General features: G+C 32.9%; 1 protein-coding gene across 3 annotated transcripts in view; it reads right to left on the bottom strand.

Annotated features, from left to right (window-relative positions):
• The window catches only part of CADM2 (cell adhesion molecule 2), a 1,075,698-nt gene that overhangs the window by 309,970 nt on the left and 746,821 nt on the right, over positions 1-18,907 (bottom strand). For 2 of the 3 annotated variants that reach the window (XM_029939146.1, XM_029939148.1), the window contains exon 2: positions 18,813-18,839. The exons of the other annotated variant lie outside the window; for it this stretch is intronic. In XM_029939146.1, coding sequence (XP_029795006.1) covers positions 18,813-18,839 — 27 coding nt within the window. The remainder of the gene's footprint in view (positions 1-18,812; positions 18,840-18,907) is intronic. 3 annotated transcript variants of the gene reach the window in all.

The following is an 18,907-nucleotide window of genomic DNA, read 5'->3' as shown; positions in this document are numbered from 1 at the left end:
TTAAAATACTCTTTTATTAATATCCTTTTAAAATTATGTCTTGTGACTTAAAGCATTTCTTCCTTTTTAAAGCTCACCTGGAATATTTTAATAAATGATTTTGAATCTCTTTTCAGGTGATTTTAGTCTGTTTGTTTAAATTGCCAACATTCTCAGGCTGCCTTGTTGTGCTATTCAGTGTATGAATTCCTGTGTCTGAGTCTGTGAGAGTAAGACTTGCAGAATATTCCACCAAATACAAGGGAGGTTGTGAATTCCTTTTATACCAGGATCAATAACCATCTGAATTGGACAGATTAAATTAGCCACAGGCTGGTTTGAAGGCATGAGGATAGATGGACAGCTTCTGTGAGCCTCTTGTAGTTCTATACAAAGTGTTTGTTAAAGTTTCAATGAGAAAAAAGGCACTAAAATGCAAAGGTAAACATTCTGCTCTAAAGTGATAGTGACAAATGGCCTTCTACAGCAGAAACCTTTTCAGAGATGGTATAGATCATCTGCATTATGTTTTTGTGTTGCCTGTGAAAAGGATATGTGGAGAAAGGCACTACTTGAAATTCAGTTCCAATATCATGTTGGCTGAAAAGCTGTGCTTCTTAGTAAATCCAACCAAATACACTGACATTTTCAGAGTGCATCTGATACATTTCAATAATTAATTCTTAAGTCAAGAAAGAGTCAAGAAATCAGATGAAGAAGCACAGTAGTCTGAAAATTGCCAGTGGGAAGGAAAAAAATCAGCCATAGATAGAACCTTTTCAAGCTGAAAAGAGGTCAGTGGGATACCACTGGGAACAGGGATGAAGCTTCAGGGGTTTTTATTATTGTTATTTACATAAACCACCCAGAGAGTAATGTGAGCTGCTCAGGCCATAACTTTGCAGAAATTGGTAGACTCAGAAAAAGAAAAATGCAATCACATAGTAGAAAGAACTAAATCAATGAAGGGTGTATATAACAAGCAGTCAGAGGGAAAAAATCTCAGATGAAAATATATTCTCTTTTAAAGAAAACAGATTGTACAATGATGGTGCTGAATAGGAACTTGAGAAGTACTCCAATATGCTTCTATCAGAAACTTTTAACTACATTCTATTGATGGTCTTTACCTTAGGATCAAAGGGTGCCACTGAATTGCCAAATAGAACACTAGAACTATACTTGTGGTTGAATACTTTTTAATGTGGAAAAGATAGAAGGCTTCAGACATGCTATAATTGCCAGTGAGGGAAAAATTAACATCATTTAAAGTGTCTGTTTTGCAAAAGTATTTTGCATGATGTCTCAGGTTATGTTTCATTTCTGCTCCCAATAATTACTGTCTCAAATACTATCAACCAAAACCACAATGAAAATAAAATTTATAATTTAAGCCACTGACAATTCATTTAAAAATATCAATTCAAGGGTTTATCGTGTGCTTTTAAGAATGTAGACACAGACACGTTATATTAATAGTGGGTTTCAATACAAGGTCTCAGGAAAGGATAACATTTGTAGAAAGATATGCATGCATAATATCTATAGCATGCTTTATCAGGTAAAATTCACACACTGAAAGTAAAAGAATACCTCTATAGGCAAATGCCCGTGAGTTGGCGTAGAGACCACTGGATGACACCATCATAATGCTAGTTCTGATCAGTGGTCAGAGCCTCTAACAAGGAAAATAAAATAACATTATACTGTGTACTCTTGTATTCTATAATCTGGTAATAGGAAATGAGAGAGTGTTAGATACCAGTACACAAAGTCCTTTATGTTCTTAGCTGCTAGACCAACACTTAACACCTAATAGGTAGTTACTGGAAAACAAAGAAACAAGACATCTCTTATATCCCTGGAGAAATTTTAACAATTAGTGATTTGTAAAAAGGAGTGTCTCAGATTTAGAAATTAACTGCATGCTTTCTTAAAGTTCAAATGATTTACAAAACAGTGTTTCCAATTGTCTTTCTTGTCTATAGGACAACTTTTTAAGAAAAGTAAAGTATATGTACTTTCCTTCCCATTTTATTTTCTAAGTGAGTGAAAGGAGAAACATATACAACTCAAAGGAGTGGAGGAACAAGTATACTTGGTTTCTTAAATCTTAGCTTGAATAATATAAGTTGATAATGGAATAGAGAATTTTCCATATGTGAAATAACTTGTTATTTAGTAATGAAATACAAGTCACTCTATTTTTTTCTCCTGAGGAAGATAAATTATCTAAGACAGGAGCAATGGACTTTGCACTAACGCACTTATCATTTATATGGAGAGGTTTCAAAAATATAAATAGGGCAGCTATTGGTCAAAATTATATCTCCTCATGATAAAATAAATGATGATACTGAAAGATCTTAGATGCTCACTCAGGTTAAGTGGTTGAAGAATTTCAACCTTTTCTATGCTTAGGGCTATTAATTCCTACAACAGGACTGTACTAAGCACATGCTAAGATCTAATTAAATCTGATAACTGATACTAAGTATCTCAGTAGGCAACTGCTTGAGAGGCCCATGGAAACACAAAAGTGCCTGTTAATTTGTAGAACGGGGAAGAACTCTTCCTGGACAAGAACTACTGATGAGTATTTGTACTATTCTGTAAAAAGCTGCTAGATCAGATGATATAGAGTTGAGCTCTGAATAAAGAGAATATGATTAAAAAAGGGGCATAGAGATTAACATTAGATGTAAAGAAATCAGTGCTGGGAAAATTCCAAGCTGCTTCAGAAGGCCAGAAGGAAGTTGGCTCCCAGAATTTTGTGGTAGGATTGTGGGACAAATTCCTTGTGCAGGAAAAGAACAGTTCCTCTAAGGGAGTCAGCTGATGTTGTAGGGACTTGAAATTCTTAAATAAGGATATGAATTGTCATGGTAATTAAGAAAACAATTAATAATAGAAACAACTAGTGTACCTGGTAGTAAACTGCTGTACTGATACAAGAAGAAAATGCTTAGGGCCTCGTATTCCTCATAGTTGCCAGAAGAAAGATGGAAACAAAAGGAAGTCAAAAAAAGAAAAAAGGTAGTGTGACAATAATAATACAAGTGCCAAAGTAAAGCAAAAATTAAAGTCTTTCAGATAACAAACCTGAAGAATAGTCGCTATAGATTGGGAAAAAAATGGTCACTTAAAGCAAACCTTTAGAATTAGTGTGGAAAACTGTTAGTTATTTGATCTCCACACTGTCAGGTAGAATTCGTTATACCTGATTTATTACTGAAGCTATTGGATCAAATGCTATAATAGCTTTCCTTGGGACAAGGCATGCAAGCGTGAGCAAACTGCTTACCTATTGGAAGAATAAAACATGCTTTAAGATGAAGTGAGTAGGAGTAGTAACACTTTCTATCCAAAGATATAAAAAAAAAAATACAGACTAGTTTACCAAATTTCCTAGAAATGAAATGTTATCAGTTTGGTGATCCATTCCAATGAAATTCCAACTCGAATGTGTATGTGATTAATTTCTTTCCTTTAAGGTGTTTGAACTTGATATTAATTGTATTGGATATTCTTTAACATCAAATACTATTATTCATAGATTTGTTTCCAAGTAAAGAAACTAGCTGATTAAGCTAAGTCTACTTGCAAAAGTTAGAATTACATTTTTTCATCTCATATCAGAGATCACATCTGTCCTTTGCATATGATTCTCAATAACATTTGAATGTCACATTTCATAGAATTTAATAAGAAGAATTCACATCCTATTTTTAAATTTTGATTCTCTGACATGTCATTGTTGTTTTATAAATTACCAATAACAGATTGTTTCAAGTTTTATTCATACTTGGACAACTGTTTAAATTTTATCTATTCCAGTGCTTTCTCACCTGCAATTATAAATGCTTTGATATTCAAAATTAAAATAGTTTTATTTTCTTTCAAAATAAAAGCACTTTCTGACATTGTATTCTCCACAATGAATGCAACTTGCATTTTATATGTATTTTCAATGATTTTAATTGTCATCTTATTCATTTTTCCAGTCACATTATTATTTCCCCTTAAATTACTTTTTTCTCTTCCACAATTATATGCCCAAGTTAATTTCAGATCTGTCATTTATATTTGCACAAACTATTGATGAAGCTGAAACAGTTATATAATTTTAAAAGTAAACAAATCTCATCTCCTTTGTTTAAAACTCAGTAACAGAAAATATATCTTAGTGTACTCACCTTTCTACCAGTTTTAGAAGTAATAATATGATTGACATCTTAAAATTTATTGCCCATACTCCAATCCATTTTAAGGTGACAGTTACCTTTAAGACTACAGATAATTTTTCAACAACAGAAGCAGCATGACTCTATTCCTTCAAAATTTGTTTTGGTATGTATATCAGTACTAGTCAAAGTTTATAACAGAATAAAGAAACTAATAATGCAACCTTCTATTCCATTTTGCTATACAGAAGTCAATGATAAATGGGATAATATCGGACAAAATTGTAATGTTTATTTTTTGGGGGAAAGTTTTTGCAAAAATCATATGTGACCTTTTAAAATTAGATTATAAACATACTCATTTTTTCTGCTACATATAGTTTATTTTAAATCATTAAGACTGATAGGTATGTCTGCTGAGATTTTAGATTTGATTCTCAAATACAAAATATACTCTCATTATTTTTGACTAGTGAGCTACACATAAATTCAGTAAGTATTTTGGAATTGAATGCACAAATAATTAAATATGAATGAAGTAGTGTGGTACTAAATGCATTTCCAGTTGTTAGATTTTAAAATAGAACAGTTTAGAAGGAATGCCCTCTTTCTGTAGATCGCTTATTAGGCCGTGGGTATATGTGTTTTCTCCCTTTTTTATTTTAAGGAATCTCCTGAAAATGACTAGGACTTCTAAAATCTTATAATCATTGAGATGGCCAAGGAAGAAATGCTCATTAAACACTTATATTGCTGTAATAGAGTCACATTATCACACTGAAATTACTCTTAGCCATGGAAGATACATTAAACAAGATTTGAGTGTGAAAAATCCCAAAGAATTCGTTAATCATCCAAAAAGCCTTTAAGGAGTTTTACAATCTACCTATGTATCTATCTAAAGCTGTATAGCCATATTTCACCTAAATATAAATTCATTTCTCAAGTTTGTAACAAATTATTTCATGCATGAAAAGTAACTTAATATTGCAGAGAAGTGAATTCAAAGTTTTTAATGAGACAAACGAGATTGAAGAGAGAATCTGTCTCTATTTCTAGAGGAACCTATATCCTGATAGACACAGATATTAGTTGTCTGATCCCTCAGCTTCCATTTGAGTGTAATACCACAAACTAGTTGCCCCTTCCATTGTGATTCTATGTTATTGGGATTCCCAAACTCTAGTTAAGCAGTCAAGACATTTGACAGCCTTTCCCAAGATGACTTCTGGCTGAGCTGTACAACAATTGCTTCATGAACTATTTGGTGATTGTTCAAGCCAAACAGAATTCTTGCCTTGTATCTAGACAGCATATTTAAGTGTACTCCAAGCCAATTAGATGATTATCTCACCTTGAAGAAAAGATTACATAGAAATAATTTGGTATCCTACTCTGCCAGTAGGTGGCTTTTGTTTGGCCAGGATAGGAAAAACACCTAAGTAGTGAGATAAATTAATAACCATTTTGAAACATATGCCACACACATTATTACCACTTTGATATCACTAAAATAACCTCAAATTGAATTCTCGCCAAAAATCAAATTTATAAGTAACCTTTAATTTGCCATAACCAAAATAGAGCCAACTAGTACATATATAATTAAACTGTGCATTTATTATTTTAGTGTGTTTTTCTGAATCTTTAAAATATAAAGCTTCCTCCCCCTTGAATTATTTAGAGATATGAAACTTTCCAATTATTTCAATTATAATAATCAATGGTACACATGAGTATTATTTGAGGAAAAAGAAAATGTTACTAATTTTTTTCCTGATAATCTAGTCTACAATTTCCATTTCCTTTACTTCTGTTCCATGGTACAACATAAACATAGTTTTCTATGGCTGACATAATGACAATATCAGGACTGTAATTCTAGGTTTCTGCTTTTAGGTCTGAAGTGTAATTGACAAGGAAGATAAATGAAGAATAATAAAATATTTTAAACCCCTTATAAATATTCAGAGGCAGCGATGTAACTCATGTATCAGGGTTTGTTTTTGTTGTTGTTGTTGTTGGTTGGTTGGTTGGATTTTTTTCTGCTAAGTGTTTCAACTGTATTCCTGAAAGGATTTTCTATTCTCCCAAAAATATTTCTCTCTGATGTTACCACTAATTTTCCTTGGCCAATTTACCTTTATTTTTTCATGAATTATTGTAGCTCTCCAGACAAGTCAACTTGTCTTTTTGTCATCTATAGTAATCTCTTACAACTTGTTCTTCATGAAAATTCAGTAATTTCTTTCAAATTCTATGTGTGAGACTACCCCATTATCTCCATTCTTATTTCCATTTAAAATCCCTGAATTGATTTCCATTGTTTTTAGAATAAGGAGAAACCTCTGTAACAGAAACTTCAAGCCACTACATGGAATATTAAATATACAAAACCCTAAAGACTCCATCAAAAACCTGTTAGAACTAATAAACTATTTCAGTAGAGTTATAGGATACAAAATTAATATAAAAAATGAGTTATGTTTCTGTATGCCAACAAACTATCAGATAGAGAAATTAAGAAAGCAATCCCATTTATAACTACAACAAAAATAATAAAACACTGGAACAAATTTAACCAATTAGGTAAGAGATCTGTACACTGAAAACTACAAGACATTGCTGAAAGAAACTAAGGGGACACAAATAAATGGAAAGACATTCCATGTTCATGGATTGGAAGAATTAACATATCTCCATTATCCAAAGCAATCTACAGATTCAATGCAAGCCCTCTAAAAACTCCAATGGCATTTTTTCACAGAAATAGAACAAACAATCCTAAAAGTTGTAAAAACCACCAAAAACTTCAAATAGCCAAACCAATCTTAAGAAGAACAAAGCTGGAGGCATTATGCTCCTTGATCTCAAACCATATTACAAACAATAGTAATCAAAATAGTATAGTATTGGTATAAAACAGATGCATTTAACAATGGAGCAGAAAAGAGATCTGAAAAATAAACCTATGCATATGTGGTCAATTAATTTTTGACAAGACAAGAATATATAATGGGGAAAGCATAGTCTCTTTAATAAATAAATGATGCAGCTAGGAAAACTGTATAGCCATCTTTAAAACAATGAAACTGGAATAAAAAATTTTTTAATGCTTTATTTATTTTTGATACAGATAGAGCATGAGAGGGGGTGGGGCAGAGAGAGAAGGAGACACAGAACCAGAAGCAGGCTCCAGGTTCTGAGCTATCTGTCAGTACAGAGCCTGATGCGGGGCTCGAACCCACGAATGTGAGATCTGACCTGAGCTGAAGTTGGAGGCTTAACCAACTGAGCCACCCAGGTGCCCCGAAACTGGATTATTAATGTATACTGTATATAAAAAATCAACATAAACAGATTAAACACATCCCATCAGACCTGAAGTCATAAGACTCCTAGAAGAAAACATAGGAGGTAAGTCTCTTGGCATTGGTCTTGGGAAAGATATTTTGGATTTGATTTCCACTGTTATTTTCACCCTTGTTCCCACTGATTCTGCCACATAAACTATATTGCCTTTTAGTTGCTTTTCTTGCTGCCACTCCCTTGACTTAGGATGTTTTTCCTTCTCTTTTTCACCTACTTAGCAGTTCTTTATTTCTCTCCTGACCACCACTTTTCCCAAAAATTTATCCCTACGCCTTCTTTTATTAAAGTAAATGTCTCTGTAATCAGATCTCATCGTACTATAATGCCATTGATTTAGAGTAGCAAACTTGCATTTCTTCAGATGTATATTTGATTTACCTCGATATACTTTATCTTAAATGGCAATTACCAAGGTCGCCATTGATTCCACTATTATAAATTCCATGATAAATTCTCAGTTCTCATCTATCCAGAACATTTAACTCAGGGGCCTGGGTGGCTCAGTCAACTGAGAGCCCAACTCTTGAGTTGGGCTCAGATCATGATATTGGGGTTTGTGTGATTGAGTCCTGTATCAAGGAGTCTGTTTGCAATTCTCCTTATCCCCCCCCCTCTCTGCCCCTCCTATGGTCTCTCTCTTGCTCACAAAATAAAAGTAAGCTTTTAAAAAAAGAACATTTAATTCAGTTGCTGACTCCTTAGCTTATATTTCATTATCTGTTTGATCTCAAGTTTTGAGTACCTGAAAACTCAGTCCTAAAGCTTTTATTTTCTTTTCTAACCTATATCTTAAATAAATCTATCCAATCTCACAGCTTTAATTACTTCCATAGGCAACCATTTCCACAGTATTTTTTCTACATTCCAGAACTTTCTCCTGAATTTCATATTTATTATATAGCCAATTTCTACATGTCACTGTCAACTGGATCTCCAACTTCATGTATTCAAGTCTGAGTTTCCATTATTTTACCATGTTCTTCCCAAAGTCAATTGCATCTTGTAAAGGTAAATGTGTCCTTCCAATTACTTCAGACAAAAACAAAAATAACCAAATAATACATTGAAATCATCACATAGCTCATCTTTTCTATCATGTTCCATCTCCAGTCAGCAAGATTTGCTAGGTATGACTTCCAATGACTACTTGTCACCATCTCCTGTCTTAATGACTCATAAATTTGTCACAATCATCACTCCACTGGTTTCCTAGAAAAATGTGTCAATGGCTCTCATTCAATCTGTTTCCATAAGAACACTCAATCTGATCTTATAAAAACTAAATCAGTATATGTGTCTCCCTTACTCAAACTTCCAGTGGCTTTTCATCTCACTTGGAGCAAAACAAAAATCCTTATATGATTAGGGTCCTAATTCTCTCTATGACTTCTTTCTTGTTTTCTCTCCTAACTCATACTTTTCAAGTTCCCCTGGGTATCTTAAGTAAGCTAGGTCGGGGAAGAGGGAAAGAGAGTTGGGGAGAGAGAGGGATGCAAAACCTGAGAGACTATTGAATACTGAAACCAAAGGAAGGGTTGAAGGGGGGAGGTGGGGGGGGGAAAGGTGGTGGTAAGGAGGAGGGCACTTGTGGGGAAGAGCATTGGGTGTTATATGGAAACCAATTTGATAATAAATAATTTAAAAAAATAAAATAAAATGAGTAATGAGCTAAAAATAAATAAATAAATAAATAAATAAATAAATAAATAAATAAGCTAGGTGCCTCACTGCCTGAAGGTCTCTGCTCTTGCTGATTTACCTTCTTAGAATGCTTCTTCCAGACTTTCTTGGCTTGGTATCTCAGCATCAATACTGTCTTCAAATGCCCTCTTGTTTCATCTCCCTGTTCAAAATTAAAACCACCTCCATTCTCTACTCTGCCCACACATTCCTGTCTTACTCCTCTGTTTTATTTTTTCCTCATAATGCCTATTATGTTGCAATACACTAAAGTGTAGAACTTACTTTTCCTCCTTCCTGATATATTCGTAGCTATCCCTGAAACTGTTGGATAAATAAATGAATGAATGGTGAGTGAAAACCTCATGAAGTCAAAACTAAGCAATATTTTTATCATAGTACAGACATTCAATAAAAAATATTAAATTAAGAAATGTATTCGTTCACTCCTTTTTCAAGGTTGTCCAGTAAAAAAAAGCACAAAATGGGTATCATTAATAAAAGGTCTTTCCATGAACATGAACCATTGTAATGGACTCAGAACAAGGGCCACATTTTATTTATTACTAAATATCAAGTTTCTGGGTGTCCAATTATACCTTATCTAATTAATAACTATTCATACGTCTAAATATCAATTAGCTATTTAAAAAGGGTTTTCACATATTCGTTTTATATATCATTATAAAATCATCATTATAAATTATTTTATATATCATTATAATTCTACGAGTCAGTACTGATATTTTAATCTTTACTTTACCCATGTGAAGAACAAGTAAATAGTAGAGCAGATACTAAAACCCAGGTACTCTGATAAACTTCTCCAAAGCTTTAATAGTGTACTTTGCTAGTGATAAATATTTTATATTATGATACCAAGTCAAATGATTCTTTTCCATGAAAAACTCATAACCATCACTCCATTTAATTTGAAGTATAAATTAGAATTTATTTTTAATGTAATTTAGTTCTGCATTTCATAGCACTTATCTTGAAACTCCCCCTAACTGCCCAACTGTTAAACATTGATCACTGCATTTCTCCTTATAATAGACAATTTTTTTTTCAGTTTAGAAACCTGTTATACACCACAAACCTTGGGATTTTAATTACAGACTTTCTAAACTTCACACAGCAGCTGTAGAATAAGCAAATACCAATTTTATTAACATAATAGGATGACATGAACCAACTGAATGAACTGAGTCCCAGAAGATCCTGTCTTTTGGATGAGAGGTGTTTAGATAGAATAAAAAATATGACAATGACTTATTTATGATGGAAATGAGGAAATAAATTTAAAGTAGCAACAGAAGCCAGTTTCTAATTGCTCTACAAAGTTGCACCTTATTTTGGTGGCAAATGGGTTATGTTTATCCACATGTCCACAGGAAAGCTCAAACCTTTATTTGCATTTCAAGAACACAGAATATACAAGGGGGAATGAAACTTCATTAGTTCAAGAGAAAAATAATAGTCTTTTAGAATTGTGAATGGAGTATCTCCTGACCTACACTAGTTTGTACTGGGGAGCATGAAAAGGGACAGTTGTACAATAGTAAGTAATAAGACACTCCACAGAGCAAATACATGTCAAAACCCCTCTTCAGTGAGAAATAAATTTAAAAAGATTTAAAAAACCAGAAACCACATTAAATGAAGCTTCAGTTTAAAAACAAGAAAAGTTATTGGGTGTCTGGGTGGCTCAGTCGTTAAGTGGCTGACTTCGGCTCAGGTCACAATATCCAGGTTTATGAGTTTGAGCCCCTCATTGGGCTTTGTGCTGACAACTCAGAGCTTGGAGTCTGCTTCGGATTCTGTGTCCCCCTGTCTCACTGACCCTCCCCAGCTCATGCTCTGTTTCTTTCTGTCTCAATAATAAATTAAAAAATTTTTTAAAAATTTTAAATAAAAAAACAAGAAAAGTTATCTACATTGTGACCCACTGAATCATCTTACAATGAAATTTTCATGAATACACTCTTTAACCCTGTTAGCCTCTTCTGATTTCAGCCTTTCACATTAGTTATGCCTAAGGCTTTTCTAGAACACCACTCATCTTATGGAGAAACTAATTACCTTCTCACCTTCACAAGAGAGAATAAATGAGAAATGAGGTTAACACAAGGTGAATGAATGAGAGATCCACAGAAAATAATTTAAAAGAGAATGAGAAACAAGAAGTCTACTGGGAGAATATTTTCCTTCCCAATATACCCCAGTAGGTAGGTCCAATTTATCTGTTCCTAAGAACAACTGATCAACATTCTACTTTATTCCCATTCTCAGCCCCAGTCCTACCTCGGTGCATGAGACCTACGTAAATATATTTAAGTAAGTGCATAAGATTTAGGTGTATCGTAATTTTGATGAACTTAGTCTGACACTTTTAGAAGCTTTAACAGATTAAAGGCTAGAACTCATGAATCAGTAACTCTGATTTGGAATTATTGGCTTGCCTCTGATTTTTGTGACATTAAATTTTTTAACTCTTTGCTTCATTTTTCTTATTTATTCATTCATTCATTCACTCATTCATTCACTCATTTATTTTCCTCATTAAAAAAAATAAAGATAATAATGTAAAGTAACTGAAACCACATCTCAAAGATTTTGTGAGGATTAAATTAGAAAACACCTATACAGGAGAACCAGGGTGGCTCAGCCAATTCAGCATCTGAGTCTTGATTTCGGCTCAGGATATGGTCTCAGGGCTGTGAGATAAAGCCCTGTGTCCGGCCTGCTCGATTTTATTCCTCTCCCTCTCTCTCTGCTCCTCCCGAACTCACACACACACTGTCTCTTTCAAAATAAATAAACATTAAAAAAAGAAAACACACATACAATGTCCAGTGTAATGTTTGGCACATAGTAAACATTGAAAATATTAGCTATTATAATTGTCATCCACTTTTTTAAAAGTTAAAAAAGCTTCCAAAATAAATTATATATTTAAAACCATCACTATGTTATCATATATATCAGTATCTTTGGCAATTTTCCTAGGGAAGTGAGATGAAGTAGAAGGTGGATGCGGGAAAGAATCTTCTAAAAGTACAATCCATGGCCTTCCACCCGAACCCCTTAGTGAATCCTTTATAGGAACATAAGATGCTTTTAAATTCCCTTACAAATAGTCCCCTATTATCTGTAGGAAATACATTCCAGGACTCCCACTGGATTACTGAAACCATAGATAATACTGAGTCCTATATTTACTATGCTTTTTCCTATACATACCTATAATAAAAATTAATTTATAAATTAGACACAGATTAACAATAAAATAGAACAATATTTATAATAGAACTTATAACCATAAACTGTAATAAAAGTTATGTAAATGTGGTCTCTCATAAATATCATAATATCATAGTATGCTGTGCTCACTTTTCTTGTGATGATGTGAGATGAGAAAATGCCTCTATGATGACCTGAAATGAAGCGAATGACAGAGGTAGCGTTAGGCCACTGCTGCCTGACAATACTCAGAAGGAGGCTCATTTGCTTCCAGACTAGGTTGACCACTAGTAACTGAAACCATGGAACACTAAACTGTGGATTAAGAGACACTGGTGTATTTCTAACATTCTCAGCATATTTCCTTAGGTCATCCTTGTGTGGGATAAATAAACTTAATCTTCAATAATTGTTTCTTGGTAAGTTACACTTGTGAAGAATTTGCAGCTGTTATGCAAGAGTTTGAATAGTTCTTTATACTTTTAAATTGCTATTTTTAATGATTATTTATTTTTGAGAGAGAGAGAGAGAGAGAGAGAGAGAGAGAGAGAGAGAGAATGCGAGTGGGGGAAGGGCAGAAAAAGAGGGAGACACAGAATCTGAAGCAGGTTCCAGGCTCTGAGCTGTCAGCACAGAGGCACAGAGCCTGGTACGGGGCCTGAACCCACGAACTGTTAGATCATGACCTGAGCGGAAGTCAGATGCTTAACCAACTGAGCCACCCAGGTGCTCCTAATTCCTTATACTTTTAAATTTAAAATCTAAACATAGCTTCAAACAAAGCAGTTGAGTGATGTTTTCAAAAGAAATTACAGATAATCTTATTTCTCAGTTTCTTCACATATAATAAAAACAAGTAATTTTTATACTTTAAGTATTATATAAATCTGACTATAACATAATTTTTTTAATTTTTCCTTTTCTTTTGCTATTGGTTGAGGCTCTTTAATGATATCATGTATACACCCTGGATTTTAATATTTAAATGTGAAGAAAGAAAAAATACATGTGCCCAAGTGGATTACTTATGTTATAGTTTATGTGTTTATTTTAATATTATACTGAATATAAACATATGAATACCACCACAAAGATTAAATATAGCAGATCCTCAAAGAGAAGTTTTAGTTTTTAGAACAAATACATATTTATTTGTTTTCTCCTCAGACATCATTTAAATAATAATAGAAATGATGATAACAATAATTATAGTAAAAGGTGCTGTTTATTATGTGCCATTCCCTAGGTTAACCTCCTTCTATACATTACTTCATACAATTTTCACAAGAGTTAAATGTTGAGTGAAGTTAAGCAATTTTTCAGGTGCTCAAATTAGGTAAGTTGAAAAATCAAGATTGGACCTATGTTTATCTGATTAGAAAGCAGAAGTTCTTATTATATAGTATATATTATACAGTGCAAACTGAGCTATAGATGCTCCACTTAAGACAAAATCTAAAAGTACTTTAAAGAAATGTCTCAATGTCAACTTCTTATGTGCCTTTCAATTCATCCTCAAAAGGTATAATATGATGGGAAACTTGGGATACTAAATGTTGTTTTCGATTGAATGGCAGACTTTATATTTACAATATAAATAAATGAATAAGTCATTTATTTAAAAGTATTATGTATGACTATCACTTAAATCCAGTAAATTGAAATGCTGAGTCTTCTCTAAACCACATATGTATCTCAATTTAGATTGCTGAGCGTCCTTCATTATCTTTTAATTCTTATGCAAAGTCAGAATAATTATGTTAATTTTTATTTGAACACTGAAAAATGATTGTATGATTAAAGGTAATAGCTACAAATGGCATAAAATATTATCCCTGCTATAGCTGTCAAATTCTGAATAAAAAATAAAGCCTAAAAATCAGACAGAAGACAAAAATATATTTATTGGATTTAAACTATTTAGAAATTGTATAATATTCTATAACAATATTTATTACTATGATACATTTGGTCTATAAGTTTATGACAGAGTGAAATATAATCCTTTCATGAAAAGAAATTTTAGGAACATTCCAAGGTCCCTTTTTCTCTATCATTAAGTGGCAAAGCATTAGCGATCCTGCTGAAATATGAGTGTAGGGTATATGAATGTAAGTTGGATATTAAACTGATGTTATATGACTCCACTGTGATATATGAATACAGAATAGATTGTATAATGTTGAGAATTAAAGCAGGAGACAAATAGAAACTACTCCGGGAAAACTCTGTGGAATGAATGTTTTGGAGGAGAGGTACCCATGCAAAAGCTACTATCCCCATACCAAAACCAAAACAATCATTATATCCTCACAAACTTAGGACCATTTGATAATCAGTCAGTTATGGAAACCATTAGGTTGGAAGGATTAAGCAGGTTACAAATCATCTGGAAATTAGGCAAATAGTTCATGAGAAGATATAGCAAACCCCAAAAGTTCAAATTTTAATAAAAATGAGATTCAGTTTCTATATTCAAGTTAAAATGTTCAGCTGGATGATGGGAATTACAGATAGAAGATTAATAGAAGACCAAGTCTAGAAAAGTGTTAACAAAAATCAACTAAGAACACTTTAGAGGAAGAGGGTGATTATACTAATCTGTTCTCTTTTGACTGCTAGAAAAGAAATCTATCTAGAAAGCATAACTACAAGAGAGCTGTGTCATAAACCCAAAGAGCAAGGATAAAATAGAATCTTTTATTAGAACAAGGAAACTGGGCGCCCTGAGGGGACTCTCTTCACTTTCACTCTTTGTACATTCCTGTCTCTCTTTTCTCAAATTTAATTCTTCTTATTCAGTCTACCTACAAAATTCATCACCACAAAGTCTAACAAAACTGATTCCCATTTCTCTTCCTTTTTCCTACTCCTTTCAGACTTCCTATTCTCTACTTCCCCTTTTCTCAGTTTTTAAAGTTTATTTATATATTTTGGGGAGAGAGAGAGACACACACAGAGAGAGGGAGGGAGAGAACCACAAGCAGGCTCTGTGATCTCAGTGCAGAACTCAACACAGGGCTCAAATTTATAAACTGTAAGATCATGTCTTAAGCTGAAATCCAGTGTCTGATGCTTAACTGAGTGAGCCACTCAGGTGCCACCCACACCCCCGTTTTACAGTTTTAAGTTTTCAGGAGAGGAATTTGATTGGATCATTTGTCCTCTTAACAGTCAACAGTGGTTGAGGGAGGTTAGTTGTGAGTATATATTTATCTAGAAAATAGTTGCCTCCTTTATTTTGTAGCAAGTGAAGTTGATCTCCCTAAGAGGCTATAGAGAACTGGAACCAATACAACAATAAGCAATCTCTTGAGGGATCAAATATATAACTTAAATGAAAACTATATCCCAGAACAAGATAGAAAATGAGAACGAAAAACAAAGGGGAATTAAGAAGAAAATGAAATCTATACAGAGACACTAAAACCAAGGGAAAGATATACATACATGTGTGTATATATATATATATATATGTGTGTGTGTATGTATATATATATATATATATATATATATATATATATATATATATATATAGTCAGCAGGAAAAAAAATAAGCAATATTGGGATTGGGAAACCACCATTGAATTCGACCAATAAAGAATAACTAGTGATCTTCAAAATGACAGTTTCTGCACAGATAAAGAAAGGCTTACTTGCTACAATATTTGATGATATTCAGATACATTCAGATATATTATGTTTATACTGTTGCCCTCAGATACTGATAACCATTATTAAAAAAAGGAGTGGGAGAAAATTAGGGTAATTTTCTATGCCATTACTAATAAGTGCTAACTGACTCTGTGAACTCTTTTAATCTAAACACTCATAAATTGCTTGTTTTAAGAGTCTTATTTTAAAATGTTACTGGGAATTTAATGTCAAATTTCCCAGTGTATGGTTTCTGGAATGTAATACCTTTTCCTTAAAAAAAATCAAGACACATTTTTCTTTCCAATATTCCAGAAGCTCTCCACAGTTGGATGATTCCAAAAAGATAAATGAATGAGATGCAATCTTCTCCAATACTTACCTTGGTTCCCTGGGATGTGCTTTGTTTGGGTCAAGAGAAATGAACTATTTTAAGCAACCAACTGCTCTTACATTACCTTAGGGTTTATTTTCCTCTTTCCCACATTTTTTTTCTTTCCTGTTTAAAGACCACTTGCCTTGACATGGAAATTGGACAATTAAAATACAGAGTAGTTCTCTCTGTTATCTCTACATAATATATATCTGTTTCAAACCATCATTAGAAATAAAATTTCAATTTCTACTTGAGGCACAGTTCATTTTAGCAAGTATCATTTTGTGTCTCCATAACACTTTGGAGATGAAAAAATATAGGCATAGGGTAAACTATGTCCTTAAACCTCCTGTAGTCGTATACACAGGTGGAGAAATGAGATTCAAATAAAATAGAGAAGTGTGGGACAGTAGGAATGTCTTTCTGAGAAGTACTAAATTGGGCATAGAAATAAGTTTGCATGACAAAATCCTGGCCAGCTTGAATCCTGACATCATTTAACAGACACTTGTAACATAATTTATGGCTATCGTCTTCCAATTAAAAGTTGGTTCATATACTTCATACTTTCTAACCTGCTTATTTTACATTGAATTATCATCCACTGTTTTTAAAGAATTATCAAGTGACCATAGATGTGATTATTACAAGAAGTTTTATGTAATCAAATATAGTAATAACTCATAATCACACAATAATCTGTTGCATCATCAAACATGTTTTCTTTCACTCTCAGAAAAAGACAGATTTTCACTCAGAAGGTGTCCTCACTATCCTGAAATGGACTATCCTCATTCTTGCTTTCAATTGTTTACTTATGTTTTCAAATTATTTTTTTTACATGTACTACATTTTTCCTCTATGCACTCTACCCATCCTTCAAGAATCAGTTCTAGACCCACTCCTGCCACGGAAAGAATTCCTGAGAAGTATTTCAACCTCTAAATGTATTTCTCTCCCTAACTCTCTTTCCAATCAAGTTCTATATACTACAATGAACACATTATTATCCATTGTTTTAAAATCTTCATTCCTAAAGATTACTTCTGGAGCTTTTATTATATATATTATGCTTATATATGCATAAACATGCATTCAGTATCAAATAATTTCTTGAATCCTATATGAATGTATTTCCTTTGTTCATCATCAGACAGAAAATTACTGTGGCGAGGATTGTCTAATTCTACTAGAATATTTATTGAAACAACATAAGAGGCTACAGTGGAGGGTAAAACAGGGTTACAAGAATTTTTCCACCTTGTCTTTTGTATTTTCAGTGTTCTGTAAAACAGGGATGTTTAGTAGTTGCACACTAAATGCTTAGATTTATAAATAGGGAGCAATTAACACTTCATAGATGAATCTGTCATATTGTTAAAAGAGGCTGTAAAATATGAACGTGGGGAAAGGCAGGGCTAGAGGGAGATGGATAGTAGAAAAGGGTGGCCTTGTGGCAGATCTCGATATGGGAAATTGGTGGAATTTATATTGTTATTTATACCTCTGTAGATGAGGAAACTGAAGATAATAGATATGTGACTAAAAAGGTAACTGCAGTTTTGCTCTATAAATGAAAGATATTTGAACAGTAAATGAAAGATAAACCATGTATATTTTAGCAATATAAGAAGGTGAAAAAATTAAATATATAGATTGCTTTTGAGAGTATACAATTGAAACATATGAACTATAAACCTATGACAAATTAGCATATATATATATATATATATATATATATTTGATTTTTTTCAAAACTGTAAAGACATACTGAGCCAAAAGTCTCTTTCCTGTCAAGGAGATATTCTGGCATTAGACAAGCACATCCTTGCTCATGAAATTATATTTCCAGGATTCTAGCAAATACCAACTTAATGCAACTAAGAAATGGTAGAAAAGTCATAAATAGAAATGAACAGTTTATAATATTCATTTTTAAGAGATGATATTTTTGCTTTTGAGACTTTTGCTATCAGCTTTATTCTCTGGTGTATTTTTTTTTCCAATTCACAGTTTTATCAAGGAAACTAAGGTCAATGGGCAAAATGTTGGTGCACAAAAGCACTGTATTCCACGGAATAAAGCAAGAAATAAAACAAGAAAACAAACAAACTCACAATCATGCAAACAGACATATATCAGAAGATGAATAACAGAAATTATATACATATATATTTATATTTATATTTTAGGAATTTACGACTAATGTCCATACACGGAACTACTTTTATCACCAGCAGAATTGGCTCCATCAATTAAGATGGCTTAGATGACTGACCAGAAAAATGAATCATGGTGAGTCATGCAGAATGACAGGAGCTCACCTTTAAGTTTATTCTTTGAAGCAGCCGCTGGTTCCAAGGAAAGATTGCACAAGAAGAAGAGAACAAACATATTAGATATTAGAGTATCTAGTAAG

Source organism: Suricata suricatta, chromosome 5, assembly GCF_006229205.1.
Source record: "Suricata suricatta isolate VVHF042 chromosome 5, meerkat_22Aug2017_6uvM2_HiC, whole genome shotgun sequence".
In the NCBI taxonomy this organism is placed as follows: domain Eukaryota; kingdom Metazoa; phylum Chordata; class Mammalia; order Carnivora; family Herpestidae; genus Suricata; species Suricata suricatta.
The sequence above is the reverse complement of the archived record's forward strand: the minus strand, read 5'-3'. Positions and strand labels throughout refer to the sequence as shown.